The sequence below is a fragment of the Phasianus colchicus genome, chromosome 16 (genome assembly GCF_987193195.1).
Source record: "Phasianus colchicus chromosome 16, bPhaCol1.hap1.1, whole genome shotgun sequence".
In the NCBI taxonomy this organism is placed as follows: domain Eukaryota; kingdom Metazoa; phylum Chordata; class Aves; order Galliformes; family Phasianidae; genus Phasianus; species Phasianus colchicus.
This window is the reverse complement of record NC_143451.1, coordinates 11,759,378-11,785,418: the sequence shown is the minus strand read 5'-3', so window position 1 is coordinate 11,785,418 and position 26,041 is coordinate 11,759,378. Positions and strand designations below refer to the sequence as shown.

At 53.6% G+C, this 26,041-nt stretch overlaps 2 protein-coding genes across 12 annotated transcripts in view; one reads left to right on the top strand and one right to left on the bottom strand.

The window, feature by feature from the left end:
• MPRIP (myosin phosphatase Rho interacting protein) overlaps positions 1-19,412 on the top strand; it is a 57,806-nt gene extending 38,394 nt beyond the window's left edge. For 6 of the 11 annotated variants that reach the window (XM_031607020.2, XM_090151579.1, XM_090151581.1 and 3 more), the window contains 11 exons: positions 1,975-2,560; positions 3,328-3,444; positions 6,378-10,241; positions 12,052-12,199; positions 12,747-12,864; positions 13,538-13,697; positions 14,001-14,120; positions 14,264-14,350; positions 14,918-15,080; positions 15,479-15,564; positions 18,861-19,412. In XM_031607020.2, the coding sequence (XP_031462880.2) occupies positions 1,975-2,560; positions 3,328-3,444; positions 6,378-10,241; positions 12,052-12,199; positions 12,747-12,864; positions 13,538-13,697; positions 14,001-14,120; positions 14,264-14,350; positions 14,918-15,080; positions 15,479-15,564; positions 18,861-18,932 (5,521 nt within the window). In that variant the 3' untranslated portion in view covers positions 18,933-19,412. Of the gene's footprint in view, positions 1-1,974; positions 2,561-3,327; positions 3,445-6,377; positions 10,242-12,051; positions 12,200-12,746; positions 12,865-13,537; positions 13,698-14,000; positions 14,121-14,263; positions 14,351-14,917; positions 15,081-15,478; positions 15,565-16,676; positions 16,743-18,860 lie in introns of all 11 variants that reach the window. The other 5 variants (XM_031607019.2, XM_031607018.2, XM_090151580.1 and 2 more) reach the window with 5 other exon arrangements.
• A 3,902-nt stretch (positions 19,413-23,314) lies between these two features.
• PLD6 (phospholipase D family member 6) lies at positions 23,315-25,720 on the bottom strand. Its single transcript, XM_031607029.2, has 2 exons — positions 25,330-25,720; positions 23,315-24,874 (listed from the first exon to the last, which is right to left on the bottom strand). Exons 1-2 carry the CDS (start codon positions 25,718-25,720, stop codon positions 24,645-24,647), a joined length of 621 nt encoding a protein of 206 aa, XP_031462889.1. The 3' UTR covers positions 23,315-24,644.
• Between the last annotated feature and the right edge of the window lie 321 nt (positions 25,721-26,041).

Here is a 26,041-nt window from a genome sequence, read left to right as displayed (position 1 = left end):
CAGGTGTAAAGCACACAAAAGGAGCAAAGAGGCTGGTCAAGCTCCTAGCCCTGGTGCCCCCCAGTTCCCATATTCACCTTGGAGCTTGCACCATGCTCACAGCCACCCCTATTAGAAACCAACTCTCTGTTGCCTGCCCTATAAATCTTTCATCTCCCCTTGCCACAGGATGTGAATTTATCTGGAAGGGAGGAGGTACAAAATGAGTGAGTAGCATCAGTAGCCATGGAGTGCTGCTGGGAAATGAAATGCTAAATCTTGGTGCTGTCTGCTGAGTTTCCCAGCACTGTGCCCTTTGGGATCTGTGCTGGAGGAATGGGCTGGCAGGAGGTGGCACCTCTAAGCATACTGAGGTTCATAGAGTCCTTGGATATCCCGAGCTGGGAGGAACCTGTAAGGATCATTGAGTCCAACTCCTGGCTTCTTCCATGTGGTGTTCAGAGTAATGTCCTTTCTGTTCCCCAGCAACATCCAAGGGACCTCGGGACTCCCTTTCTTCCTACTGCTCTTCTCCATTTTCAGACTTCATCTCCTTTCTGTTTTACTTATTTAAAAAGCAGTTGTAATCACTGACTGACTGCACATTGAGCACCTGGCTGGGAGTGTGCTCTGGAGTCGTGCAGCAGCATCCTGTGGGTGTGGAGTGAGTTTTCCATCATGGTGCTTTCTGGGTTTGTTGAGGAAGGAGTTATCTCCAAGCTGGTCTCAGCCAGTGACTGCCAGAATTTCTTGAAACCCAGCTCTGTTGAGCCTGTGGTTTGATTGTGGATGGAGGTGCATTGGAAGATACTAGACCTGGACCCATGCAGTTCTGCTCCAGTCTTTGTTTTGGGGAGTGGGATTTAATCTGTGTGCTGGAGGAGCCCTTCTGTGCTGCTGCCTTTGGGATCAGTGGTGCGCATGAGCTTGTGGAGCACTGTGAGCATTGATCTGCCTGCAGTGAAGGGCCCAGACAGCTGCCCTCTGGCTCTGCTCCCTGTGCCCTTCTCAAAAGCTCAGCCAGACTGTGCTGGAACCCTGTGGTTGTGCAGGACATGGGGCCCAAGGGCTGTGCTGCAGGAGGCATCTGGGGGGATCCTGGTAGCACAGGGATTGGCAAACACCTGCTGTTCTCTTGGGAGAGGATTCCTCTGCAAGGTTAACACACAGCTATTCTCTTTATTTTAATTTTGATCTGCATGTTCCCAGGCTGGCATGTCTGCCTCTAATGAGCTAGTATTGCATCATGGGCTGCCCGTAGGTTGGAAGGTGGTATTGCCCTTCCCTGTTCTCTTTCCCTGCTTGACGAGTATGTCTCCCCTCTCATCCCTCTAACTCAGCACTGAAAACCATTCCTTGCTTGAGAAACGGTGTTTTAGGGGATGGCAGTGGTGTGTTGTGTAACTCTTTCTCTCCTCGCTGCACCAGCTGTGGCACCTATGGCAGATATGTGCCTCAGTGTTCATAGTGAAGAAGTTTTGGACCCTGTTCAGAGCCTGACTCTGCTGAGCTTGAGGAAAACTGGACCCCAGTTACCAAAGGCATCTTAGAGCGGCTCTGTGCTTCTCCACAGCGCTGAAGCCAGGCTGACTTTGTTGGGACTGGTGGCATCCTCCCTGCTATCCCATGATGTGGCCGTGCTGATTAGTGTGTGCACGTGGGCAGGTGCTGGAGGAGCACTTGAAGCCTCTCCCCAGCCCATGAGCGTGTTTGGGGGCCACTGCCGGCCTTGGGGTGGCTGCCAAGGAGGAGTGTGGTTGGGATCGGTCGCTCCCTAGGGCCGCTTGCACTGTGGCTTCGCACGCCGGCACAACCTGAAGAAGGGCTGCTGTGCCTGAGAGGCGATGGGAGATGGAGGGGCAGGGGGCACACACCTGGCTTTGGCTTGGGCTTCCGCAGCCCCTCTCCACCCAGCTCTTGAAGGCATGCGTGGAAGTGCCTGGCCATCTTGAGCACCCAGTGACACTTTCTTTTGCTCTCTCTCTGTCCCCACAGCTCCCTGCCAGAGGAGAAAAGCAAAACGAGCTCATCCTTTGAGCCCAGCCCAAAGCCCAGCGAGAAGCCAGATGCGGAGCAAACTGAGCTGGACTCGGAGCAGAAACGGAGCCGCGCACGGGAGCGCCGGCGAGAAGGACGATCCAAGACCTTTGACTGGGCTGAGTTCCGCCCCATCCAGCAAGCCCTGGCTCAGGAGCGTGCCAACGCCGCCGACTCCTCCAAGAGTGGCACCTCTGCCTTCTCCAGGGACAGCAGCACGGCCGACACCGACCCAGGCGAGCTGGAGCGGGAGCGGGCCCGGCGGCGAGAGGAGCGGCGCAAACGCTTTGAGATGGTTGACACAGTGGATGGAGCAGGGCCAGAAGAGACACTGAGGATGGAGGTGGATCGGATCCTGCCTGTCCCCGCAGACATCAAACCGCAGAACGTCCACGTGGAGATCGAGCAGCGGTGGCACCAGGTGGAGACCACCCCGCTGCGGGAGGAGAAGCAGATCCCCATCGCCCCCCTGCACCTTGCTCATGCTGAAGACCGGGAAGAGGGGCTGTCGAAGCAGCACCTGACCACACTGCTGGAGAAAGAGGTAAAGCAGGAAGCCTGAGCAAGGATAAAAAAAAAAAAGCTGTGTTTATTCCTGCTTTGGGATAACAGTAAGCAGAGATATGCTTTCAGGGTCTCTTGAGACATAGGTCCATGTCCATTCTCTGTTCCCAGCGCTGCTCTTGCAGGTAGCTCCCCATTGCCCTGTCCAGCCCGCACCAAGCAGAGATGCTCCTGGTGTTTGTTACCCTGCCTTCCTCTAATGAGATGAGCACAACTGAGGCATATTAACCAGACTCTAAATTTAAGCTCTTAATCCTTTTTGCCTCTGCAACTGTAGAGATTTGTGTCTACAGTTACGCCTACAAAATCATAAATGGGCTGAAATTGCTGTGTGTGCCACAAAGGTTCCCTTCTTGTGAGCCTACATCAAACGATCTCAAGACTTTAGGAAAAGAATAGGAGGCTCAGCTCACTTGGAGGAGGTCCACGTGTGGGATAACAAAGGTCATTGTTAGTCAGGATTGAGGTGTATTAACTGGAATGAAAGGGGTGCAGGCGCAGAGTAACCAGGAGCATCGCCAATTTGAACTGGGGCAGGATTTGCCTGGGCCATGCCTGGCACGAGCTGGTGCCATTCCTCCTTTGCCACATTGAGCTTTACGAATTAAACGCAGTTCTTTCAGGGGGAGGGAGTTTGCCTGTTAAAATGAAATTCTGGTTGCAGAGCAGTGCTGTGGGAAGCCCCGTGCTCTGATGGCTGAGCCTCTGCCTGCTCACTGGACTCTGTCTCTGTTCGTGTCCCTCCAGCTGGAGCAGAAACAGAAGGAGGCCCTGGAGCTCCTGGAACAGAACCGACACCTGCAGGACCAGCTGAAAGTGGCACTGGGTCGGGAGCAGAGTGCCCGTGAGGGCTACGTGTTGCAGGTAGGAGAGCTGGGAGGAGAGGGAAACCCATCCTCCCCTGCATCAAAGGGACTCCACTGTGCTTTGGTGCAGGCAACCCCGGTTCATGGTGATGCACCTCGCTGAGCAGGCTCCAAGAGATTTGACTTGCTTGGAAAAGTTGCTAATTCTGTTGATTTAGAAGGTTTGCCTGTTTACCAAAACAGTCTGGTTTGGTTTGCGGCAGGCAGGAGATATTGCTGCCTGTTGACTTCCCCAGGAGAAGCTGTAGATAGTATCTCAGCAAAGCCCATCTCCTGTCCACTCTGTACTATGTTTGCCTTTGCAACAGCTCTGATCCCCCTTCCTGAGTCCCAGGTGTTCCTGTCACGCAGTAGGACAGACATAAGGCTTTCTGAGCATCTCGTGGCCCTGTGTTTTTCCTGGCTAGGGAATTTGTGTGGTTGTTCCATGGCAAACCCAGCAGATGCAGAGGCATCAATCATCCTGGGCAGAGCATCAGGATGTCACACCAGGACAGCCTGGCTGCTGTATTGGAGCATTTTGGTGGTTTCTTCTCTTGCAAGATGCCTTTCCTCAGGAAAGCCTGGAAGGGTTTTGGAATTTTTGGCAAAAGAGATGGGAGAATCTTTTGGGAAGCCTTTCCTCCCCACCTCCAAACATTGGCTTTTGCCACCTCCTCCTCTGAGAGCATTTGCGTTCCAGAGAAGGCATGAAGCCTGCAGGGCACTCCTGGCTCTGCTGGTTGGTGATTTGATCTGCTTGCCCCTGGTGGGCCAAAGTGTTGCTGTGCTCCCGTGGCAGCAAACCTGACATCCTTGTTTTTTCTCAAAGGAGAAATTTCCCCTGAGGAAACTGTCAAGTCAGAGGAGCCAGCCCAGGCATCTTGCCTTCCTGACTGGTGATCTCCATGGAGGAATTATTAATGCATTTGTTCATTTTGGAGCCCTCAAGCTATGGTGCTCGCAGGGAGGAGTGCTGTTTTTACTTGGCAATGTTGGAAGAAAGTCTTTGGGGACCAGAAGCAGAAGAAAATTACACAGAGCTAGCAAATACGTCAGGGCTAGGGAGACAGCCCCATCCCTTTTTGAACAGCAGATTCAGCATCCATAGGGCTGTTATGTGGGATGGGTCAGAAGCAATGTTTGTCTGAGGTGCAGAGAGGAACTCCTGCAGGGACAGGTCTTGCAAAGCTGGGTGCTGCATCCATCTGCTGTCGTGCTGAAGTTGGCCCTAGCACATAGGTACAGGGAGGGAAGGTCTGTAGGGGAGTTGATCCAACCTTTTCTGCACTAAGCAGTGTCCCAAGCTCTGACCTAGGAATTGGGCATGGTATTTGGAAGGGTCACGGGGTCTCTTCCTTGGGATTTCCCTTGCATTCTGTGGGAGCAGCAGGGTTAAAACCCTGCTGCAGAATGGAGTAACCCCACCAAACCCTACTGAGGGTGAAAAGATGGAAGCAGGTTATTATTTGAGCTTTTCTGCAGCCCTAGACTGCAGGCAAACATCACAGCCTTTTTTTTTTTGGATGCACTCTCTGAACTTGTTGCTCCCCCATACCTCCATCACCTCCAATTTCCAAGAGGTTCCTGTGCTGACCCCGCTCGCTGCCAGCCCGTCCCTCCCGAGCCGCCTGGGGGCACCGAGCCCCGTGGGGACACAAAGGATGCTGTTCCGTAAGGCAGCTGCTGAGATAAGCGCCCCAATGCATGTGCTGTGCACTGCAGCCTCTCTGCCCTCCTGTAACAACCCTTCTTTCGCTCACAGCATTCTTGGGACACGGTGCCCAAGCGGGGGGGCATGGCAGGGGCTCAGACTGCCCCGTGGTTTCCCCAGCTCTGGTCCCAGCGGGTGGGAGGGGTCACATACTAACCTGTCCCTGGGCGGATGTTCTTGCATGGTTTTTTTGGTGTAAAGCATGAAATTTAACTTAACATAACTGAGTGTCACATCTGTGGGCTTTCCTTACCAGCAACCAGAGTACAGCAGGGCAGGCCAAATTCCTAGGCTTAACGCTGTGCTTTTCTTGCCTCTTCCTGTCTGTGTATTTTTTTTTTAAAAGATACATAATTTCTGTCGCCTATTGCATGACTCTCTGTGAGTTTTCTCTTTGCATGCTGCGTTGCTTTGATTTGAATCTCACAAAGGTTGGTTTCTTTTGTTTTACATTCTCATCATACCTTCCCCCCCCACCATCCCTTCACTTGTTGGGCTTTTTATTTTGTCCTTTTTTTGTTCTTTGTTTGGTTTTGTTTTTTTTTTTTTTACAGGTAGAGAACTTAGATCCTTCCTAGCCTTAAGCTCTAGCATAACAGCATCTCTCTAATGCACTGAGCAGCCAATAAGTCCTGTCTGGCAGCCCCTGAAATGACATCGCCACGCCGGCTGTCCTGTCTCGCTGCGTTCTGCTGGGAAGTGATGTCATTTGCTGCCACCTCACTTTCTGTCGTTGCTTTTGTTCGGTAGGACTGTGGTACCTGAACTGTGCACTTTTTGTTTCATGGCAAAACGAACCAACACACTAAAAGCAGTTCCTTTCTTCTCGGCCTGTCCCCATCCCTTCCTTCTCACCCGTCCAGTTTTTCTCTTGTCTGTCTGTCTCTGTTTTATTGCTGGTGTTTCTTTTTCATCGTTCTTTTTTGTTTTCTGTTTTTTGGTTCCGTTTGATTTTGGTTGTTCTCCTTTTAGCCTGTGACTGTACAGCTGTTTTGACGTTACGGTCCATATTTTCTGTTACTGGAAAGCAGTTGTTGCTCATTTAAAAAAAAAAAAAAAAAAAAAAAAAGTTAGACAAAATAAAATTGTGCCAGGAACAAATCATCCCAATTGGAGCTTGTGGGTAGCAGCCAAATCGCTGCGAGGAGCTTTTCCATGGCCTGCCTGGCCAGAGGTGTGACACTCAGAAGGGAGAGCCAAGAGTGTTACTAATCTAGTATTTAATCGATTTTTTTAAGACCGAGGTGGCCGCCTCGCCGTCAGGTGCCTGGCAGAGGCTCCACAAAGTCAACCAAGACCTCCAAAACGAGCTGGAAGCGCAATGCCAGCGTCAAGAGCTGATCAATCAGCAGATCCAGTCACTGAAGCGCAGCTATGCCGAGGCTAAGGACGTCATCCGGCACCACGAAGCTGAGATTCAGAGCCTGCAGGCGAGGCTCAGCAACGCGGCGGCCGAGCTCTCCATCAAGGAGCAGACCCTGGCCAAGCTCAGGAGCGACCTGAGGAGCGAGAAGGAGAAGGCCAAGGAGCAGCTGGAGGAGTGGCAGCATGGCAAGGCCGCGCTCAGCTCCCAGCTGAAGGCCAGCGAGCAGAAGCTGAAGAACGCTGAGGCTCTGCTCCTTGAGAAGACCCAGGAGCTGCGGGACCTGGAAATGCAGCAGGCTCTGCAGAGGGACCACCAGAAGGAGGTGCAGCGGCTGCAGGACAGGATCGCGGAGCTGAGCAGGCAGCTGAATGCCAGCGAGCAGACGCGCATCCTCATGGAGGAGAAGCTGCAGAAGAATTACGAGGCTTTGCTGGAGAGCTGTGAGAGGGAAAAGCAGGTTTTAATACGGAGTCTGAAGGAGGTGGAGGATAGGGCCAACGAGTATGAGAATCAGCTGCAAAACAGCGAGCAGCAAATGGAAATTCTGCAGAAGGAAAAGCTGAGTGCAAAGTTCGAGGGCAGTGAGCTTGTCCACCAGCTGGAGGAGCAGCTGCTGCTGAAGGAGGCCAGCATCCAGAAACTGGGCGAGCACATCAAGGAGCTTGAGAGGGAAAGAGATCAGATCAAATGTCGGTTCCATGAGCTCATGAATCAAGTTGCTGAGTCAGATAATGAGGTTGCAAAGCTGCAAGCCAAGTTGAAAATGGAAGAGACCAACTACCACAATCTGGAGCAATCATTTGAGGAGGTGTCAGATCAGTTCCAGGGTGTGCAGAAAGTGCTGAAAGAAAAAGAGGAGGAACTGAGGCACGTTAAGGAAATGCACTTGAGAATTGTGGAGAAGAAAGATCAAGATCTCAGTGAGGCTTTGGTTAAAATGGTTGCTTTGGATAGCAGTTTAGAGGAGACTAAAGTAAGGCTAAAGGCCAAGGAGGAGGCTTTAAGGAAATTAACCAGCGTAGGTGCAGGGCCAAGTGCTGAGGAGGCAGATGATGTTGGCTGCCATCTTGAGGCTGACGAAAGTCACCCATCTCAGCTGGGGCAGCCTCTGCCAACTCAGGATGCCCTCCCAGCTCTGACCTATGCGCTGAAGGAGGACGAGGTCCTTGAAACCAGCCAAAGGCAAGCGGAGGAATTTGACTCCCCTTCCAAAGCTGCGGAGCTCCAGGACCAAGAGTTGGCTCAGAAAGCCTTAGCAAAGCCTGAGGTAGGAATCATGGGGGCCAAGAGGCAGAGAATCCGTTTCTCGAGCATCCAGTGCCAAAAATACATCCACCCAGATGGATCGGAGAAAAACTGGACGAGCAGTACCTCTTCTGACACCAGCCAGGACAGGTCCTTGTCTGAGGAAAGCATGTCTTCGGAGCCAGCTCCTGGCTATCCATCATCAGCGGCAAGCGACTCCGAGACCTACCTCTCCATCATCCACTCTCTGGAAACCAAGCTGTATATTACAGAGGAAAAACTGAAAGATGTAACCATGAAGCTGGAGAGCCAGCACGGCCATAACCAGGAGACTCTCATCGCCCTGCACCACCAGTGGGCCAGCACGGAGTCTCAGCTGCGGGAGCAGCTCCAGAGCAGCTTATCCCAAGTCAGTGCTCTTGTCTCGCAGCTGGAGAGCGAGAGGCAGGAGAAGCTCAAGCTCATAGAAAATCACGTTAGCGAGCTGGGAGGTTTCCAGGTGAAAAACGATCAAGCGCTGGCTTGCTTAGAGAAGTGCAGGGAGCAGCTCAGATCTCTGCCCAAGTCAGATAAGGAGCAAGAGAGCGATTTGTTCCTTGTTACTCTATCCAGCATGGAAACGACCTTATCGAGTGCAATCCAGGCCTTGGGAGGGGCACCGGCCCCGCCTGAGCCTCAGCAGAGTGAGGGCCTCATTGCAGGGTCCCCTGCATCACAGGGGGGGGTGCTGGGTGACGGGGAGCCCGTCTCTGAGGAGCAGCCAGCGGGGACGTTTGGTGCGGGCCAGTTGAGGTGGCTGTCTGAGAAAGTGGCCTTTGAGGCCTCTCTTATCAGCCAGATAGCAGAGTCTCTGAAAAACGCAGGCTCTGAGATATCGCAGCTTCTCAGGGAGATCCAGGGGACGGCGGAGGTGGCTCTGATAGAGCCGGCAGGTGCTTCTCGCACAGCAGTTGACTTGGCTGGTGTCCTATCTAAGAAGCTGCTGCTGGAAGGAGAGTTCTGGAGCCAGGTGGAGGAGCTGAGAGTGCACCTGAGCGCCAGGGAGGGAGAAGCAGAGGGCAAAACAGAAGCAGCAGGTTTGGGCTTTTCTCCGTGTTTTCTCAGTGCTGTAGCAGATGCTACATTGATCAAAGCAGAACTTGGGTTTGTGGCACAGAAGATGAGGGAATCTTTTCACCAGAGATTAAAAGTGATTGAAGAAGACCTCCATAACACCAAAACAGCTCTCCAGCAGCACAAGTGCATGTTGGAGGAAATTCTCAAGGCTTACAGGACTCCTGATTTTGACAGAGTTGTGCATCAGATTTCTGAAGCACTTGAAATTCAGAAAGATGCTTCAGAAAGAGCCCAGATCTCCTGGGATGGGAGCTGCCTCCAAATGGGACCGTGCCAGGAGGGGGCCAAGATGGAGGAGGTGCGTGGCCTACCAGGCCATAGCAGTGGTGAAGCTCTTGTTTCCATTCAGGAAGATCTTGCCCAACAGCTAAAAGACAAATCCAATGTTCTTAAGGAAATCTCTGTTGCCTTACTTTCTCTGCCTCCTGAGGAGGCCATGAGAGATTGCCAGAAGCTCTTCAAGATATCTCAGAGTCTTTCATATCACTCATGCATGGCAGACCTGGAGCACTACTCCTCTTTGTTGGTCCAGGATGCAATAGTTCAGGCTCAGGTTTGTTACGCTGCGTGCAAGGTCCGCCTGGAGTACGAGAGAGAGCTGAAGTCGTACAAGGAGTCCTTGCAGAGCATGGATGCACTGTGCCAGGAGCGTGTGAAAACCGTCTCCCTGCTCCGGGATGAGTACGAAGAGCTGCTGAGGAAGCAGCAGGGTGAGTACGGTGAGGTGATCGCCATGCTGGAGCGGGAGAACGCCGACCTCAAAGCCAAGGTCTCCCAGCTCGAAGGTCAGCGGAGGCTCTTGGAAGAAGAGGAGCACAAACACAGCAAAACTTTGAGCGAGTTGCAGGGCCGGTACGAGGAGGAGATTCGGAACGTGATTGAACAGCTGAACAGGACGGAGGATGCTCTGAAGGCTGAGAGGACGGAGGGCCTCAACCAGCTGGATGCCATCGTCCGCGACAAGCAGGACATGGAGCGCTACCACCTGGAGCAGATGCAGATGCTGGAGGACAAGTTCCAGGCCAAGATCAAGGAGCTGCAGGCCATCCATGGCGAGGAGCTGCAGGCTCTGCAGGAGCACTACAGCCAGAACCTGCAGCGCCTGCAGCACGCCCTTGATGAATACCAGCAGCAGCACCCAGATGCGGTCCCTGCGGTGGGACCGGGCGCTGGGGATGGCTGGGGGGCCGGGGAGCCGGGTGACACCGGGCAGGAACCCGGCGGGGACCTGGACTCCATGCACGGCCTGCGGGAACGCATCCAGGAGCTGGAGGCCCAGATGAATGTGATGAGGGATGAGCTGGAGAACAAGCACCTGGAGGGCAGCGCTTCCATGCTGAGGGAAAAGTACCAGAAGGACTTTGAGAACCTAAAGGTTTTACCACGTTTCGTGCTTTATGGTGTCTCCCATTGGGTGTACTGGGAGGGTGCATGCAGTCCCAGTGTTTGTCTGGCCCCAGGGGCATCCCCTGTGCAGGGCATCACATCTAAGTAAGCCCCAGAATGTTAAAAAAAAAAAAGGCCTCTGTATAGCATGGTGTTTTATCCATGCTTCCTTTCATCTGTGCTGGGGTATTCTAAATGCATTGCTGAGCAGGAGGGGGGAAAGGTACTGGAGGGAGGCTCAGCATCAGGGCTGCTGGAGGTGTAGGTGGAAGGAGGGTTTCAAAGTAGCTCCATACTATCAGGCTCTCCTTCATTTTGAGCACTGTAGTGTTTCTCCTCGTGCCCGAGGCACACTGTTTGTTTGTGTCTTCCCTTCAGAAGCATTCCTGAACTCTGTCCTTCCCAGTCTGATCAAATCTCCAGTCTGTCTCTGCTGCCCTCAGAAACATGAGGTGAGGTGGAAACCTGTGCTCTCCTGCTGTACCTTCCCACAGAAGGATGCCAAATTCTGTAGCAAAGCAATCGCCTCTACGTAGGATGGTGTGTGCCATCAATTCGTAACATAACAAACAGTGCACAGTTACTGGAACCCCAGATTTAGGTGCAGAACGCCCAGAGTGCTGTCCCTTGGATTGCTCCAGCACTCAGGGTTGGTTGTGGAGCCAGTCTTGTAGGGATGGTTCCTGTGAGCCAGATGGAGCATGTAGTGTCAGTAACACTAGGTACTGGTTTGTATGTGTTCTCATGTCCTGGATTTATAGCAATGCATTTACAATACGTTAATTACGGGGTCTCCCACCCTGTGGAGGAGCACCCAACCTTTTCCTCCAGTGTTAAAGGACCAATGAAGAATCTTGCAAGCCAAGTCCAGACAGGTTCTGGCACTGAGCTGTGAGTTTCAGAAAAGAGGGCTGAAGTGAAAAAGGAAAAAATCCTCCAGATTAAAACATAAAAGGGTGGGAAAAGGCACTCAGCTGAAAGCTGAGGAGCGGAGTGACACAGGTTATGTAGAACTATATAACAAAGTGGTGGTGCATAGAATGTACATTAGTGTAGGTCAGTAGCTGTTATGCTTTTGTCACTTGGGGAGTGAATTTGTCCCCCCTGTAATCACCCGTGGGGTCCCAGTGGCTCCCAGAGAACAGTTCTACTGTCTTCAGAAATGAAAGAGGAGTCCGTTTGGGGACAGAACCCTCCCCCATTGGGGTCTGACATCTGCCCTGGGGACTTCAGGGCCAGCAGTGTGGGTTTCTGCTGCCCCGCTGCCATCACAGTGCCTGGGCTGTTACATTTGCCTCCTACAAGGCCATGAGCAGGATCTGTGCAGGAAATCCAGCTGGGATTTGAGCATTCACAACTGGCAATTCCCGAATCCCCTGAGCACTGCTCCCTAATTCCTGGCCTAAACTCAATCCTAGTCATTGAATTAGGAAATCATTTCCTGTGCAACATTTCAAATGATGCTCACTTGTGAATTAAGGTCCACTGCTGTCATGAGCTGTCTGCTTTCCACCCAAAGGTGGGTACACCTGGAAGCATGGATTGCAAAGAACAGAAAGGACACAGCAATCTTTTTTGCTGTTTTAACATGTTTGCCTTCCCTGATTACATCTGACTCCAGACCTCCCCTTGCCCTTCCACTGTCAGGGGTTGAGGACAAACCCTGACCCTGTGAGCTCCATCCTCAGCTGGCTGCTGTGTGGATGGGAAGGGAGAAGACCCCAGGATGGCAGCCAGGCACCCTCCACCCACTGTCGTGCTGCTCCCAGCTCAACCCCATCCCCTCATCCCTCTTGCAGGCAACATGTGAGAGGGGCTTTGCAGCCATGGAGGAGACACACCAGAAGAAGATTGAGGACCTGCAGCGGCAGCACCAGCGGGAGCTGGAGAAGCTGCGGGAGGAGAAGGACCGCCTGCTGGCAGAGGAAACAGCTGCCACCATTTCAGGTATGGGGACAGCTGTGTGCTGGTGGGGGAGGAGGGCGTTTGCTCCGGGATGGAGGAGCAGCGCAGGGGTTGGGATGAAGGCTGGATGGGGATCAGAGGGAGACAAGGAAGTGCTGGTGTTTTGGATGGAGTTCCATCTTCTGGTTCTTCTCCAGGCTTGGTATGCATCTCACTGCCTGTGACAATGTGTGATCACTTTTCTGTTCCATCTCAGAAAGGCATTAACCATTCATTGCTGCTCCCACAACAAACTCCTTGTTCAGTGCCGCTGGGACTTTTAAAGCACTCAGGCTCAGCGTCTCTGCGTTAGGAGTCCTGCAATTCAGGAAACAATGTGTGAATTGGTCAGTTTTTCGGACTTCACTGAACAGTGGAATTTGCAGAGCCCTTTTGCCACACTGGGGTGAAGGGACTGCAGAGCAGTGGGGTGGCTCACTGGGCCAACTCGGTTTATTGTTCCTGTAAGAAAACAAACCAAAGAGGCCCTCTCCAGCTCTGCTCTTTGGGCATTGCAATGCCAGGTGCTAACACTGTGCCACCCCTGCAGCCATTGAAGCCATGAAGAACGCACACCGGGAGGAGCTGGAGCGAGAGCTGGAGAAGTCGCAGCGCTCACAGATCAGCAGCGTTAACGCCGACATCGAGGCCCTCCGGAGGCAGTATCTGTAAGGCTGGCTGGGGTGGTTCTGTCCATCCATTGCTGTCTTTCATGGTGGGGTTAGGCATCTGGGAGGCCCCTGGCTCCTCTGTGATTTTGGCAATGAGTTGGAGTCAAATTGGCCATCACATGGGCTTCTACCCTCAGTCCCAATTCAGCTGCAACCATAGGTTCCTGGTTGCCTTTAATTTGGGGGCTTCAGAGGCTCAGTGTCCCCACGCTACCCACTGTCAGCAGCTTTATGGTCACCAGATGCGCAGAGGTGATGCTGCTTTTCTTGCTGCTGTTACACAAGGACAGCTGGGCCACATCTGACCAGGCAGGGCCAAAGCACAAGCCAACCAAAATGGTCAAGCAGCTTTGTGAACCCTGATGCATCTACATTAGGTGTGTGTGGGTGTGCAGATCTACCCATTCCTGTGTGCAGGCTTGATAGATCTCAGCCCTGGTTTTGGAAACTTACCCACCATCTAACGTCCTGGAAGAAGACCTCCATGGGTTGGTGGCCAACCGCCAGTGTGCCAGGAGAGGGAAGGGTTGGCTTGCTCTGCACTCGAGGTTTTTCCCAAAGGGAGCACACAAATCCCTATCCTCAGTCCTTAGATTGTTCTGGACGGGGGTGGGGTGCTGGAAGAAGAGCAGGAACGTGTGTGCAAATGGTTGATGTCTCTCTTTGGCAGGGAGGAGCTGCAGTCGGTGCAGCGGGAGCTGGAGGTGCTGTCAGAGCAGTATTCACAGAAGTGCTTGGAGAACGCCCACCTGGCGCAGGCGCTGGAGGCTGAGAGGCAGGCCCTCCGCCAGTGCCAGCGGGAGAACCAGGAGCTCAACGCCCACAACCAGGTGAGGGCAAAGGGAGCCAGGAGGGTGAAGATGGGGACGTGCGTGGTTTGGTTGGACGTGGTGATATTAGAGGTTTTCTCTAGTGTTAATGATTCTATGGTTCCATAAAAGAAGGCATCACGTCTTTACTGCCCCAAGCTGGCTTCCTCGTGTCCAGTTGGGGTGAAGATGTGAGGTTTGTGATAAAAGATGCCTATGAATGGCTCCATAAGGCAACAGAGAAGGCCCTGAATGGGGCCAGGGAGATGTCACCATCTCTCTGCTGAGCCCTGGCTCATCCTGCAACATCTCCCCCTCTTCCAGGAGCTGAATAACCGCCTGGCTGCGGAGATCACGCGGTTGCGGACCTTGCTGACCGGGGAGGGTGGAGGAGAGGCTGCTGGGTCGCCTCTCACCCAGGGCAAAGATGCCTACGAGCTGGAGGTGAGCACCTTGCGCTGGGTTACAGCAGAACTTGGGGTCCCAGTTTCCCTATTTTGTACCAGGCAGTTTGGTTTTGTTGTCTGTGAAGGTCTTGGCGTTTGTGGTGTGTGCAGGGTGTTGTCACGCTGCTTCTGTCCTTCCAGGTCCTGCTGAGGGTCAAAGAGTCAGAAATCCAGTACCTGAAGCAGGAGATCAGCTCTCTCAAAGACGAGCTGCAGACGGCACTGAGGGTAATGTCTGCTGCAGGACTGCTTCTGCATATCCTAAGGGCTGTGCTTGTCTCCCCTGTGTGTGCTTAGATTCCAGCTTGCTTCCCCCTGGATTTGAAACAGCATTTCATTTTTGCCCTTAATTAAACTGAATACCCATGTTGGTGTTGTCAACAAAGCCTCCCACAACTCTGTCAGCCCAGGACTTATCCTTTCTCCCTTCTTGTGGGAAAACATCTCCCTTGACTGTTTTTTTCCCTGTGCCTGTCATATCAGAGATCTGAAATGGCAAAAATAATCAGCATTAGAGACCTCCCAACATTGGATCTGGTCCGCTTTGGACCAGATGCTGGACTCTGAGCTTTCTGTGCATCTTGAGTCCTGCATATCTGCTTGGTGCAGCTCTGAGCACGAGGCTGGCATCGCTGCCCGAGGCTCTGAAGTGCAGAGCAGGGGACAGAGCTCCTCACTGGGTGAGCAGGGTGCTGCTCCCCCTCTGGCTGCTGGTGCTGAGCTGCTCCTCAGTGCACTCTCCTCGGCTCTGGCTGTCTGTCTTATGCTCTCGGGTTGTTTTTGTTCCTTTGCCAGGATAAGAAATACGCCAGCGACAAGTACAAAGACATCTACACAGAGCTGAGCATTGTGAAGGCCAAGGCAGACTGTGATATCAGCAGGTTGAAAGAGCAGCTGAAAGCAGCCACAGAAGCTCAGGGAGAGAAATCCCCTGTGAACACCACTGTATCGGGATATGGTCAGTGCTCTTCCAGCCGCTCTAAGCCATCTTTGGGTTCCTGGTTTAGCGCCTGCATCCTGGTGTCTGATTTCTTGTGAAGTACCCAGTCTGAGCACAGGGCTTTGCGTGGTGCTTTTTTTGCCATTTCATGTTGCATCCCACCTCTGCTCCTTGTGGAAACCTCACTGGGGCAGCAAGAAGTGGGCAGCCCAAGCACAACCCCTCTTCCCTCGAGCTGTTCATCCTTTCAGCCTCAGGAGAGGAAGGTAGTGGATCTGAAAACCCTTCTGCCACCTCCCATCAGGAGAGCCTTGTGCTGAGAGCCCCCTGCCCAGGCCTGGCTTGTCGGGATGCAGAGAAGCCCCTGTTCCTTGCAAGGGGCACTGCACTAATGCTGTCGTTTTGCTTCTCCCCAGATATTATGAAATCAAAAAGCAACCCTGATTTCTTGAAGAAAGACAGATCCAGTGTTAGCCGGCAACTAAGGAATATCAGGTCAAAGGTGAGCTCACAGCTCTTCCCCTGCAATGCAGGTGGCCAGCATTACTCTCTGGTGGGGATTTAAGATGAGAAGAAATGGGAAGGAGAAGAAAATGGAGAATTTCCCAGTCACCAGTGCTAACCTGGATGGCAGCTGGGAGAGCACTGAGCTGGCGGATGAGATGTGGTTTGCAGAGCCCACTGCCCTGGAGTGCCCTGATATGTAGGGGTGGAGCTGCTCCTCGCCTGAAACAAAGACAAAGTTCACCTGTTCTTTGGTCTTTCACAGGTGGACTGTCCCAGAAATTGCTCCCCATTGTCAGTTGAAGTTTAGGTGGTAGAAATGCACACAGCATTCCGGGTTTTGCAGTGTTCATCACTGTAAGATTGTGGGTCTTTATATGGAAACAGCGATGTCTGGAAGCTGGGCATGTTTAACACACGCTTTCCTTGTGTGTTAACACAGCACAGATGGCCCTGTGTTTCTCTGGCCCTTCTGTATTGCTACTGGTCCCAGATGCCAATAATTCTGCCTAGTGCTCCTGCTTGGCATGCTGGCTGCCAGCATTGCACGCTGCCTGGTGCTGTGGGACCACAGAGATACGAAGGGCACACAGAGCTGCTCACAAAGCATCCTCAAATATGGGTCAGTCAGCAGGATGATCGACGTGGGCACGTTGCTTTGCCTCTCCCCCCACAGGCAGTGGGGGTCTGATGCTGATGTTGGAAGTGGATGGGACTTGGGGCAGAGTGAGAAGCCAGCAAGCAGAGGCTTCTAGCTTGGGAAACAGCTGGCATGCAGCTCTGCAAGCAGCAGGTGTCAGTGTGGGGTGTCTGCGCTGCTCCAAGTCAGCAGGGAGCAGCTCGGGGTGCACCCGGACCTGCAGGCTTGCTGTCCCAGGTCCGAGGGTTGGTTCCCCATCACCATTTCAGCTCAGAGTACTTATCTTGCTGTGCTCCCGTGTGCTGTTGGTTGGACCCCCGGGAAAGGAGGGCTGTGGCAGGGCACTCTGCCTGCTTGCATCGCTGTGTGGGGAGGGGGCGGCTGGGCTGCGCGGACGCCAATGCCTGTAGGATTTATGAGCTTCTTGTGTTTTTGTTTTGTTTTCTTTATTTTGCTTTCTCCTCCAACAGTCCGTTATTGAGCAGGTCTCATGGGATAACTGAAATGAACCCGAGTCCAGGTTCCCTGCCACGTAGGTAATCACACCGGCACCCACCGAGCGGCACAGCTGCCCACTGGAGCGGCCCTCGTTGCATGCACTGCTCACACCTCCACGGCAAATGAGAGCCCTTCTCTTAATGACCTGTTGGTTCATCTGTGGTTAATGATAGTATGGGAGGAGGGGAGGAGCATTCTCTCTGCTCTTCCTGGGGAATATGGCTTTCTCACCTTCCTTTTCCTCCCACCCTCCCCAACACAGCAAACAGCACGGAGAGGATTTGGACGCAGTGGGGCACATTTTCCTGTTGGCTTTGTTGGGAGTGTGGGACACTGAGTGTGCATGCTTGAGTGACTGTGCATGCCTCAGACTAAACTTCAACACCACCGGGGTCCTGTAGGAGAACCTTTTTGCTGTTAGCCAGGTGGAGGAGTGGATCAGTGCTGCCTGTAGATGCATTTCCCACTGAGGTCTGTAGTATGCAGTAGTGCTCCTGGGCTCAGCTGCAGAGGGGATTTCCACGCTGCCCACAGTTTTCTCTGTAGCTGCTGCTGTAGGTTGTTTGGGTGTTTCCTTGCCCAGTGACCTCATGCTGCTCCCCAGTGTCCACCCACTGCTCATCAGCACTTGACACCACACATCCCACAAGATTCCAGGGCCATCTAGCAGAATGGTGGGAAACGAGTGTGATCCTAATGGCACAGACACTGAGGAACTGGAGCAGTAGTTAATTGTCCTGGCCCACGGTAAAGGTTGAGGTTAGGGAATGACGAAGGGGATAACTGGAGAGCCGCAGGGGTTCTGGTGGAAGATTCCCTATCACAGGCTTCACCCTGCATTACTCTCCCCTCATCAGCAGCTCAGATGGATCGTGAAATCCCTAAGGGCTGAATTTGCTGGAATTTGTACCGTGAGGCAGAACAGCCTAATGGCTTCTGGTGTCTGGTTCTATATAATTAGAAATCGAATGTGCAAACTGGAATGCATGGGTTGCTGCTCATTTAAATAGCCCAAAGCTGACTTTCTGCAGGAAGGACATGCTCAGACTTGGGTCCCGAGAGGCTCTGCTGTCAATTGGAAAGAAAGAATGCACTGTGTGAATGCGGAGCATTGCAATGCTTCATTTCCATGCTGCTCCCCGATGCTCTTCTGTATTTGTGAGCCTGAGGGAGGAATGTTAAAAACAGCGATTATGGGAATGAGCACAGCTTCTTAGCACTGTGTCCTGCCCTGATAAACCCACGCTGAGCAAAGCATGGCCCAGAAGTGCAAACTCTGTGATGGCCAGACAGTGTGGTCAAGGAAATAAAGCGAGAGGGAGCATGGTGGTTACCCATTAGCAGAAGGGTTTCCATGTGGGTCTGAGCCTGCTGGAGCTGCCACGTACTGCAGAGTGGGTTGGTTGCAAGATGAGTGGTAAGGCTGCTGCAATTCTTGCATTGTATCGTCAGAAAAGGGCAGCAGGATGGAGGGAGGGCTGACTGCCAGCCCTGTGTGGCTCCCTGGAGTGACTGCAGATTAAATCTGTCCTATCAGGGCCAGATTTATTTGCTCATAGGACTGCACCCCTCACATAGCTCTTCTCCTGTATTTCCAAGCTCAAGCAACAGCAGATTGTATAAATAACGTTGCTGAAAGCTGGCAAGGCAGGGTTTGGTTGGATAGCTGCATTGAATCTGGATGCTGAATCTGCCATCACATCCTGCTAGACCCAAAGAAGTGAGCCCCGTGTCCCCGAATGTGGCAGGAAGGGCTGGGTGATGAGAGATGTCATTGGCGCTGGTGACAAAATGCAGTTCTCGGGGCTGCTTGAGCAAAGTGCACAGGAGGAGCGGAGCCTGCCCCGTGCTGCAGCCCTGCAGGTATATGGCAGTGAGTCCTGGTCCCTGCAGGCTGTGGGATTGCACCCCACCCGGAGCTAACCCCATTTCCAGCAGCATTCACCTCACTCATCTGCTTTGGTCTGTACCCGGTTAACCTGCACTCTCAGCTCTCTCCAGGCACTGTAACCACACCCCATGGCTGCTGTCTCCTCCAGCATGCCCCACTAATCTCTCCGGGATGGCCTCCCCCCTACGCTGCCCACATCCCCCCATCCGCGTGCCCCCTGCCGCCCGCCCCATCCCACCTTTATCTGTCTTTTTCTCCCTCCCAGAGCCTAAAGGAAGGCCTGACCGTGCAAGAACGCCTGAAGCTTTTTGAATCCAGGGACTTGAAGAACGACTAGCTCTCCCCGCTCCGCTTCACCACGCGCACCTCCCGGCTTGAGGCAGCACAGCACCAGCACCGTTCGTCCCACGCCGCTCACCGCCGTCCTCGCTGACGTTTGGCCCCACGGCCCCCCTCACCACCCCCCTTTTCCCCGCTTGTGAGACGCTTCTGAGACTCTTGAGAGGGAGAGGAAGGGATTGGGCTGTGGGTTTTGTGGGTTATTATTATTATTATTTTTTTTTTTCCCCTCTTCAGCGCTTTGTAGGAGATCCCTTCCTTTACTGTAAACCATTACACTAAGTGTCAGTATTAAGGCTCAGTAGCCTGTGAATAAGCTAGCTCCGTCGTACCAACAGCTTGGTATGCACGCAGGGCTGGGTGGCGGGGGCCATCCCTCTTACTACTGTCACGAGCCCCCAGTGCTCAGAGCACACCGGGAGCTTCATTTGCCGTTGATTGCGTCGACTGCATCTCTTGCACCTGCAATAGGGGAAAGCCTGTGGGATGCTGCAGGGGTGCCTGGAGGAGCCACCCCGATGCCTGGCTGGCAGAGGACACAGTGCCCGGGCACCAGCATTGGGTAGGGGCTGCCGTGGGCACCTGGTATGCAGGGGGAGGGGGGAAGCGTTCCTGGGGCCGAGCTGTGAGGTCACTTCTTGCCTCTCCTAGATCCAGCCCAGCACTGTTTTTTTGCTGTTACTCCCTTCCTCTCATTGAGTCCCGTGTATCTTAGGGTCTGTGCGCATGTGAAACTCCTTTTTCCTAGTCCAAGGAAAGTAGAGTAGAAAGTAGAGCCACTATTGACTGAAAATGCACAGTGCTCAATGCATATAATGCTCCTTTTTTATCAGCTTCTTGAACTCGACTCTTCCTGTCAGCAGGGCAGCTCCTATTTTAATTCGTTAATCTTTTCCTGAAATAAAAGTCTGAAAACGAGTCTGTGCTTCAGACCTGCTCAGTCACAGCAGCTTCTGTATGCGGAGCAGGCAGTGCCACGAGGTCCATAGGTGAGTGCAGAGCTCGGTGCTGGCTGCAGGAGCATCATCTCCACGTGCTTTGTGCACCTACAGAACCCCGGCTGTGAGTGGGGTGAATCATTGCCCCATCGCTCCCCAGTCTGACATGGCTGCGTCACTTTGGATTTTGGGAGATTTTTTAGGTGGAGCTGAGCTGTTTCTCGATTTCTCTGTGCTCACCCGAGGTGGAAGCAGGTGTGTGTGCTCTTGTGGCTAATTTGGGTCTCGTTGGGCATGCTGTGTGGCCAGCTGGGAGGTCCATCTGCAAGGATAGATGCTCTCACTGAGTGCTCCAGCAGTGCCACCAGGCATACTGAGATGTTCTCCTGCGCTGTGCTTCTGTACCTGGCTGTGTGTGGGAATCCTGGAGATGGCAGCAGGGATCCTCAGCCACTTGGACATGAAGGCTCTTCCCTCTCCAGCAGATGTGTGCCCTCTCAGATGTTCTGCTGTGCAGCCTCACCCCATCCTGAGCTCACCATAGTGTTCTCCATCATCCAAGCACTGGAGGAGCCTTGGTAGCCCAAGCCTGGAAAAGGGACTTGCTGATCAGGTGTGTGCATGGGCCTCTGCCAGCACCTTGTGTGACTGCAGGGTGGGCTGGTGGCACTGTTTTGCACGGGCTCTGCTCTGCTCTTGGGATGCTTTCATGCCCTGTGATCTCCTGGCACATGGAACAAGGATGGCACGTGGCATCATCACTGTCACCACTCATCTCTCCCAAGGCTGCACTGGATGCAGGAGAATGCCTTCCTCCTCTCGAGAAGCACAGTAGGACTTTGTCCTTCTCAGCCACCTGAGCAGAACGTGATCTTCCTCTTGCCATGTGGACTTCAATCATTCTTACTTTCCCCAGGAAAGCCTTGCTTTGCTTTGCTGACTTCATTATTTTAACCACGACCACCACAAGGGCCACACCTTGTTATCTCACTGCACAGCACATGGGAGCTATGCAGGATGGGCACTGACTGATGCCACTGAGCACTGTAACTCCCTAAGAGAGGATGCTGCCTGCTGCCCACGTGGTACCCAGCCCTGGCTGTCATGCCTGGTGTGGGTGCTGCAGGAGGTGTAACCCAGTGCAGGGAGACCAGTGCCAAACAGACTGACCATAGCTTTTGGCTCAGCACACATCATTGCGTTCATGTGGTTTGTGAAAACAGGTGATGAAGGGCTAAAAGATGCTGCAGTGGAGATGGAATTGGGATTTGCTGGGGTTACTGCTATTGGGGAAGCTTGACTTAATGCACAGCTGCTCCAGTTCTTCTGGGGGCTGATGGAAATGCCCCAGTGGCAGCTTCCCTGAGTTCTAAAGTACCATAAAGCAAATTGGGGATGCTCTGTGCTGTACCTTCCTGCAGCAGCACCATCTGCTGGGGTGAGCATCCCTTAAATGGGAACAAAGCAGGAGCACCGCACAGCTGCACAGCAGGAGCAGTCTGGGGCAGGGCCTGGGCTGTCCCCTGGGCTCTGCTGAGTGGCATCTCTCCAAAGCTGGTGGCAGCCCTCTGCCTCAGTGAGAGAGAGAGGAAGGGCAGCTCCAACAGACAGTGGGGAGTGGGGCGATTCCTGCGGAGAGAACAAAGCCAGCCAGAAAGGTGATGGCAGTGATCCAGAGTTACCCCGCTTCTTCTCTCCTGCTCTGGGCATCATTCATCCTCTTGCCACTGAAGTGACACAGCTGCAGGTACAGACAGTGCCTGTAGGAGATACCAGGACTTATTTTCATCTTCTGCATAAAATCCTCCCACCCTCAGCACTGCCATGCAGCTCACAGCCGCTGCGTTCCTGTGCTGCTGATGCAGAGCTGTTTGCTGTGGCCACTTATGCACACAGCACGGCTTGCTTTGCCTTTCCTCTTCCCCATCCTCTCTTTTTTTAAAAGCAAAAACGCTTTGTTATTCTCTTTTGAACGTAAATAATTTAAAAGCTGTATAGTATTCCAAGTACGCAACGTAAATATTTGTGACTCAGAAGTCAGCAGAGGGCTCTCTTTTGTGACAGTGTTATGGTTTTGATTTCACTGGCTGGGTGAGAGCTGTCACCCCCTGCCTGCCTGCCCTGACGGGCTCTGCTTTGCACTGTTAGAAATAGCTTCTCACGCCTTTTCTGCTGACCTGCCCTTGAGTTTCGATGATACCAGTCTGAAGAATGCACACGGTCGGTTTGAGAACTGTAACTTCACTGCGCCGTAAACTTTTTTCCACCCTCGAACTGAATGGCACCACCACGGAGCAGAGCAAAGCACCGCGTGGGGCAGTGCACGCACTACTGCTTTTGGGCTCTGTGCAGGTGCTGCGCAAGGCAGCAGGGGCTCAGCTCATCCTGCATGAACACACAGCCTGCAGCACAGCGCTGAGTGCACCAGTGCACAGTGCTGCACACAGCCCCTCAGCAGCAGATGCAGAAATGCAACGAGTGAGGACAGGGCAGGGAGGGGAGGCTCACCCCACAGCTGCACCTCGAGACAACCGAAAGAAGGCACGGGTGTGGGAGTTGCTGGCAGAAACCTGATAAGCCCATCAAGGTGGTAACAGCTGAAGGCAGCCAGCTGGCCATGAGCTGGCAAGTAATTAGTGCAATTACAAACAATTATTTTCTCATTCTTCCTTCTTTACACAATGATAGTGCACAGGATGTGACAAGAACACTAACTCTTTGTTCTAAACCAGAGAGAGCAAAGTATGTTGCAGAATGCTGAAGGTGATGGCAGGTAGGCACAGATCAGAGCGCACAGCCCTTGACCCGTTCCTGGGACCTGGTGATGCGGATGGCTCCAGCTTTTAAAGAATCAGTTATTTGAAGGGATAAAGTTTTGGGGAGAGAGAAAGGACTGCTGCAAGTCTTTGGGTGGCATTAGCAGCGGTCAGCACTGGTGGTGCACAGTTTAAGCCACTGCCCAAACCGCAGCCGAAGGGACTCCTGCGTTCCAACACATGGCGTGCTCTGCCCTTATACTCGAGAGCTCTGTGCTCCTAATGGAAACGATGAGGGGCTGTGAGCAGGAGCTGAGCACAAGGTTACGTGCCCAGACGCAGCAGCCAGCCCTCCACACTAACCTGCATTTGGCAGCAGCCATGCTGCAGCACGCACACAGCGGGTGGGGACACTGCTGCTGGCAAACCTGTGGCTGGAGCCCAGCACAGGAGGCCAGGGAGCAGAGCCGTGCTGCAGCTCTGGCTGTATGCAGCCCCAAGGGCCTCTCTTGCATCAGATCCATCCAGGAAACGATGCATCGCACGTGATTCCATTCCCTCTGCCAGGGGCTCCTGCTTCTCTGTGTGCACGAGTTCCTCGCCTCTTCCCTCCTCCTCTCTTCCACTCCCATTTTATTCACTGCTTTTCGAGGAATCACTGTTCCTGGTAACTGTTCTCTGTAATAGAAACATCACTTTTTTGTCACTGTATTTATTCCTTATACAACCGTGTGCGTCATGCTAGGTTCCCATGGATGTAGCTGATCATTTTTATTTTGTAAATATAATTACCTAACTTTACGTAAACGATATCCTAATAAACTATTTTTGCACCACCCTTGGATGCTGTCAGTGCAGTGTGTGTTTGTTCCAACGACGAAACGATGCAAAGAAAGCAGCAGAAAGCAGAGCCTGAACAGGGTGAACTGTCTGCTTTTATAGTTACATTTCACAAAGAAAACACAAGTATAATTTTAACAATAAAATATTTAAAGGAGCATATATTTAAACCTGCTGAACCAGACTTACTACAGAATAAATGCTTCAGCTCCTTCCCCAGCTGCTACATCACAGATGACAATGCACGGTTTTGCCTCCCACACCCACACCAACTTTCTCCAACACAACAGAACAAACCCTCACTCTGATGATGTTACCCCCACACCCTAAACAACACCCTATGGATCTCCAGGAACTTGTAGTGATTTGGATCTTGGAACCAACCAACCCACCAGTGCAAAACACTCCAGGTGATGTGGAGCTTTCCTGAGAGAGCAGCATGTTAACACTGTGAGGTGCAGCATTTGTAGGGAGCAGTTTAAGCTCTAACTAGATCAGCAAACACAGCTGCACTAAAAATAAAGTTGCAGGCAAAGCTGCAGCTGCAGTTGCTCCTCAGACGAGGCCAACTGTGCCCACAGCACAGCTTCAGTTCTTTTTGAGGACTCCCTGCACTGCATTGCAGGGAGATGAGCTGGCACTGCTATCTGCTCTCACACATTGACACCGGAACTCTACTAACCTCAAACCAGAGGAAACTCATACACAAACCAAAACTTCCTATTTCCCAGATTTCCTTTCACAAACTGTCAATAATTCATGCAAACAAAAGAACAGCCACTGACAACTCCACCTACACAACCCCCCAGTTTTGCTGCAGCCCTCACAATCCTCCCTTCAGGGTACAGCTCCATCCCGAGCACCACGAGCTGGAGAACACCCAGCTCCCTGCACAAGTCCTGAGTGCAGTGCAAATATCACCTTACTCACTGCAGAGCACAGCAACGAGCATCCCATTGCTTCTGTCCTCACAGAGCCCATCAGCTGGGTCATTACTGCTCGTTTAGTACACGAGGCACCTGTGGCAATTTAGGGTACAGAGCACTTCAGCTCAGGAGGAACTTAACGAAATTACAACAGGTGGTAATACATCCATGGCTATAGATAGTAATAAACCCCCTGAATGCCCTCTGTTCCACACCCTTCCAGCTCAGGGAAGCTGCTTACTCATTTTCTTTAGGAAAAAAACGTGTAGTTGCCAGGGTTGCACTCTTCCCAAATCCTCTCAAACTCATCCAGAAAAGGCTGCACATACTCTGCATCCTCCGTGATCACCACGTTCTCCTTGTTGTTATGGATGGCCTCCACGGTCCAGTTGAGGGAGCCCGTGATGAGCACCTTCTTGTCCACGATGGCAAACTTGTGGTGCATGAAGGCCACGTCCTGGTTGTGACGCACCTGGATCCCTACAACGACACGACAAGGATGTGATGGGCAGGGATGGCACCCAGCCCCCAGCAACGCGAGCCACAAAGGCAGCACGTGGAGAAGTGCCACCAAACGGAAAGGACGAGGGGCTGCGAGCAGGAGCTGAGCACAGGATACGTGCCCAGGCGCAGCAGCCAGCCCAACCTGCATTCGGCAGTGTGATGCCGCAGCACAGCACCCTGCAGCTGGGGACAAGTGCTGCTGGCACACCTGCGGCTGGAGCCCAGCACGGGACAGCGGGGAGCACGGCCGTGCTGCAGCTCTGCGCAGCCCCAAGGGTCCCTTTTGCATCAGATCCATCCAGGAAACGATGCACCGCGTTCCCTCTGCCACCAAACGAGTGCCACCAGCCGGGCCTGGCTCCAGGCACCACGGCAGGGCCCTGAGCGTGCCTCCAACGGCGGTGCCACCAACGGCGGTGCCACCAGCTCACCCAGCAGCCGCAGCACGCCGATCTGCGAGCCCCTCAGCGCCATGTACTGCGAGTCCGTCACGACGCGGATGCGGACGCCGCGGCGGTGCAGGACGCAGACGGCCCGGCCCAGCTCGGGGCTGGAGAAGGCGAAGAGGCAGAGCTCGAGGGAGCGGCGGGCGGCCAGCAGACGCCGCAGGAGGCGGCTGAGGGAGCAGTCCGAGCGCGGCAGCGGGCACGGGCACGTTGCGGGGCGGCCGTCGCAGCCCTCCGCCTCGGCCAGCAGCTCCTCGGTGCAGCAGGGCCGCGAGGGGAAGAACAGCACCTCGCGCACCGCCCGGCGCCGCCGCGCCGCCAGCAGCCAGGCCAGCCCCAGCCCGACCCCCAGCCCCAGCGCCAGGCCCGCCCGCATCGCCGCAGCCCCGCGCCGCGCCTGCGCTGCACAGCGGTGGCCTTAAGGCCGCCCCGTGCACCGAGCGCGTGCCGGCTCACAGCGACGGCGAAGCGAGCGGCCGCGTGCGGAGCTGCGGGAACCCACCTGCGCTGCCCGGTGGGACCGCGCCGCCTCCGGACCGCGTCCACGCGCTGCTCTGTTCGCTCGGCAGCGGCGCGCCGGGCTTCGCGGAGTCGGGCGGCTGCCGCCTTCCTTCCTGCAGGCCTTTCTGTGCAGGAGCCCCATTCTGGAGCAGCTGGGAGCGCTGCCTGCGCCTCCCCTCCTGCTCCGATGGAAGCA